The sequence below is a fragment of the Sorex araneus genome, chromosome 6 (genome assembly GCF_027595985.1).
Source record: "Sorex araneus isolate mSorAra2 chromosome 6, mSorAra2.pri, whole genome shotgun sequence".
Lineage (NCBI taxonomy): Eukaryota > Metazoa > Chordata > Mammalia > Eulipotyphla > Soricidae > Sorex > Sorex araneus.
Genome location: NC_073307.1, coordinates 103,813,829 through 103,818,680, shown reverse-complemented (window position 1 = coordinate 103,818,680; position 4,852 = coordinate 103,813,829). Strand labels below are relative to the sequence as shown.

The window sequence follows — 4,852 nt, the reverse complement described above, 5'->3', positions numbered from 1 at the left end:
CCATCATCACATAGGTTTAAAAAATTTCTTCTTTTCATAGTGATGAGAACCCATAGGTTCTACTCTTAACTTTCCTAAATACCACACTTTATTGTTAACTATAAAGTCATTTTATAGTATTTGCATTCCTAGTTCTTTTCCCTTGTAATCTTTAGATTCAAGAAGGAAAAGGCATATTAAACAGTGAATGGATTTTCTCAACTTTTTGTTTTAGTGAAAGAAAATGTCAAGAGAAAAGTCCTAGGAAGTTGGGGGGGAAACAGTGTCTCTTTTCCCAGTCTAGAATTATCTGTTTTTGTTTGTAACAGAGAAAGAAAATGTGTCTAGCTGTGTACCCACCTTCGCACAGAACAACCAAGCAAGAAGTCAGTTCACATCACGCAACTTCCTGATCTCAGCCTTAACGAGGTTAAAAACAAATTAATTTACTTGATTGCACCATAATGGAAAATTTTTAGCACAGCCCTCCGTATCTGTTTGGTCTTTACACTGTAGATGATAGGGTTCATCACTGGGGGAATTAGCAGATAGGCATTGGCAATCAAAGTATGCACATAGGGAGGGGCTCGTTTACCAAACCTGTGAACAAAGGACAGACTGATCAAAGGAATGTAGAAAATAGCAACAGCCCCAATATGAGAAATACATGTGCTGAAGGCTTTCTTTCTCTCTTCCGGAGATGCAATGCTGAGGACAGTTCTAATGATCAAAACATAAGAAAGAAAAATGAAGATTGAATCCACTCCCGCAGTACTTAACAAAGCAGTCAACCCAAGGACACTGTTGATCCTGGTGTCTGAACATGAGAGTTTCATCACATCAGGGTGGAAACAGTAAGAGTGACGGAGCACGTGGCTTCGACAAAATGATAGACGTTTAAGAAGCACCTGTAATGGTATTAGTACTAATATTCCCCTGGTGATAATTGCTACTCCAATTTGTGCTATTTTAGCTTCAGTTAGGATAGTGGCATATCTGAGAGGATTAGAAATGGCCACAAAACGATCAAAGGCCATGGCCAATAGCACTGAAGATTCCAAGACAGTGAAAAATTGAATAAAAAACATCTGGGATGAGCAGGCATTAAAACTAATCTCCCTGGCATTGAACCAGAATATGCCCATCATAGTGACCAGAGTGGATATGGACAAACCAAGGTCAGTGGTGGACAGCATGGAAAGAAAATAATACATCGGTTCATGGAGACTGGACTGAGTGACAATGGCGAAGAGAATCAGGCTGTTTCCTGAGAGGGCGGTTATATAGAGAAAGCAGAAGGGAATGGAGATCCAGCTGTGGAAGGCTTCCAGCCCAGGAACACCAGTTAGCAGGAAAATGACGGAAGAGGATGTGGTATTCTGGAAACTTGACATGTTGAACTCAAACTGCTGAATGTCCTTCAATGATAAACTGGCTTTATTTATTTTGAATTCGACATGAAAACAATTATCTCACCAGGAAAGCATTTACATAATTTAATATTATATTATATAAAGAATCCATACAAATAAATTTAAACTAAGATCACTTCAAACAAATGAGCAGAAAATGGGAAATGAATATGAACATATGGGTGCAAAATTTGTATACAAACTAATGGAACAATTACCTATTTATAAGTTCACAGATCTGTTAAATTATACAGCTGGCACTTGAATTTACACTTCCTAAACTCATATGATACAGAACATTGAAATATTCCCAAAGTCTATAAATAATTAGGAAGCTGTGTGTGCAATTATTGTGATAAGACTAATAAACTTTGTTAGCCTCATCAGGCCCAAAAGAAATTCTTTCTAAGATGATTAATTAAGGCAATTGAAAACAGAACTACTTGAAAACTTAGAATAAAGAATTAATTTTATGTGAGTCTGATCGGTAGTGTGAAATAATAAATTGTTATTCTACTTGCCAAGTCAATTGTTTTTAGAACCGAGTGGTCTAGACATTGGGTAGCTTCAAACAATGACTGCTGCATTGCTGACTGCATTAATAGAGGACAAATTACACGAGACGGAATATCCCTGTCACTAAAATAATAATGATATACAAACTCCATAAGTAACTCTGTATTAATGTGTGTGAAAATCTTGGCAGAGTACCTTAGTATAGTTTAAAACTCACAAGGGTACAGCGGGTAGGGCGTTTGCCTTGCATGCGGCCGACCGAGTTCGATTCCCAGCATCCCATATGGTCCCCTGAGCACCGCCAGGGGTAATTCCTGAGTGCAGAGCCAGGAGTGACCCCTGTGCATCGCCGAGTGCGACCCAAAAAGAAAAAAAAAACTCACAAATTTTAGTTAAATCTTTATCTGTTTTTGTTTGAGGACAGCATCCACCAGTCCTCAGGGCTTATTCCTATCTTGCTCAGGAATCATTCCTGCAGGGCTTAGGGACTACGTGTGATTTGGGGAGTTGAACCTGGGTCAGCCACATGCAAAGAAAATAACCTCTCTGCTGTACTATGACCCCAGTCCCTAAATCTTACTTTAAAGGAAAAAGAATACTAATAAAAACTAATAAATATGCCCTGCTTCTATATCTTATCTATCTCCACTGTTCACTCCTGTCATGATCTGACTGCTAAGCCTAATTTACATAACACTTGCTATTAATATCTTCTGTACAAGTTCCCTTCCTCCTCCGCAGCTGTGATTTCCCAAACTTTCTTTATTCTTTTCTTATTCTGGTGAATTCTTGTAATTTTTTCTAAGACAATGCTACTGCCTATCTTCTCAAATCAACTTTGGATGTTAGTATAAAATTAAATAACAAAATGTATACTATAAACCAGACTCTCATGTTATGGAACCAAATTAGATGTGGCACTCGCCTGCAAAGTTATTTAGGAAAGACATAATATCTAAGAAAACAAACATGTAAGCAAACAAAATGCATTATGGACCATACACTAATGGGATACAGTATCAGTAGTGTAAAATAGAAGTTGTGGGTAATAAGAAATTAGTGGAGGAAAGTTTTAGAAACACTTTATTGGAAGCATAAGGATTATTTTTGTTGTGACCCTCAGTAAGAAGTTGTAAAAATTTTTAAGCATTTTCAAAGATATATAGTTTCAGATATATTAGAAATATCACTGAAGTATAAAATAAGAAGTACTGAAATATATTTAAATGTGACTGGGGAGAAATATGAAATTATACTGTAACCTTTAAAGGGTAAGCAATGGGACCAGAGAGATAGTAGAGGAGTTTAGGTATGTCCCTCGCACACAGGCAAGCCTTGTTTGATCCCTAGTACCACACAGTCTCCCAAGTGTGGCCCAAGCAACAATGCCCCCCAGACCCTTGCATTCAACTGCTGACATGGTCCAGTTGGCCTAGAATTTCCAGGAGGTGTTCCCAGGACCCCTAAGCACCATTTGGGACACCAACACTTCCCAATGAAATAAAAGCATAAGAAATATGGACATTCCTAATCACTGGGAACAAAATCTATGTGGTAGATCTCTTTGTTTTCTTGAAAATAGCCTCACTAACTCTTTTGTCTTTTAAAATTTATGTTCCTGCTCATCTGTATTAAAATTGCAGTGCTTAACTATTTTAAAATCTTCCTCTGTCTAAAGATAATTTAAATTACAAACAAAAAAAAAAGAAAAAGAGAGAGAAAAAAAATGCCCAGACTCCCACTGAAGGGAAGGTATCTATTTCCTTTCTTTCACCACAACTTTCAAGGACAACAAAAGAAAACAACGGAGACTCTCTATCAGCCCAGTCTCCTTTTCTTCACCAACAATTTATCTACCCTCAATAAAAACAAGGACTGGAGTGATAGCACAGCGGGTAGGGCCTTCGCCTTGCACGTGGCTGACCCGAGTTCAATTCCTCCGTCCCTCTCCGAGAGCCCGGCAAGCTACCAAGAGTATCCCACCCGCACGGCAGAGCCTGGCAAGGTACCCGTGGCATATTTGATATGCCAAAAAAACAGTAGCAAGTCTCACAATGGTGCCTGCTTGAGCAAATCAATGAACGATGGGATGACAGTGCGAAAATGCTACAGTGCTACAATAAAAACAAACAAAACAGCCCAGACTCCCTTTTATGAGCTCAGACTCCCTCGTGATGGGAGGTATCTCTTTCCTTCAAGAACAACTTACTTCCCCTCAACAACAACAAAAATAACAGCCCAGATTCTCTCTTATCAGTTCAGTTTTTCTCCTTAAGGGAAGGTACCTCCTTGGATTCACCAACAATTTATTCCGCCCCCACCTCCCCATCCCCAGCCCCCTGCAACCATATCTTTTTTTTTTTCTGAATAGGGATTGTGAGGTGGAGAATTTTGTAGATTAAAAAAAAAAATTCCCATATATGTAGAGCATACCCCTTACTACTAAGCTACATGCTTGATCTTTGTCTTTCCCATTTCCCTCCTTAACAGCTCACAACTATAGGTGAAATCACAACTATAGGTGAAATCCATTTAAATTTAAAATGAAACATATTTTCCCTAGTTATCGATTATTGAAGTAAAACCTATCACAGATTCATGATTTAAATCAAGATACATTCATTATTTAATTTTATGAATTCATGTTTGAGTGCAGAAAAAGTAGAATATATGTTGAGAATCTCAGTGAATTCTGTTCATTACCAACAAATAAGTAGTATGAGTATCTGTGTATGAGTGTGTGTGTATGTGTATGAGAGAGAATGCTGCATTTTCAATTGATAAAAGACTGTCCTAGAATTGTAAGGTACAATTTTATGTTCTTGTTTCCATTGGTTAATAATAACTGCCTCCATAAACAAAGACAATAGCTTAAACTTACGGCTAGAATACACTGTTGATTCTTTGCTAGATTGCCTTTAGCTATCCCTCTTCAATAATTATAA

At 37.8% G+C, this 4,852-nt stretch overlaps 1 protein-coding gene across 1 annotated transcript; it reads right to left on the bottom strand.

The window, feature by feature from the left end:
• Positions 1–425: 425 nt before the first annotated feature.
• Positions 426–1,373, bottom strand: LOC101550107 (olfactory receptor 51F2-like). Its single transcript, XM_004618297.1, has one exon. It carries the CDS (start codon positions 1,371–1,373, stop codon positions 426–428), a length of 948 nt encoding a protein of 315 aa, XP_004618354.1.
• Positions 1,374–4,852: the final 3,479 nt, after the last annotated feature.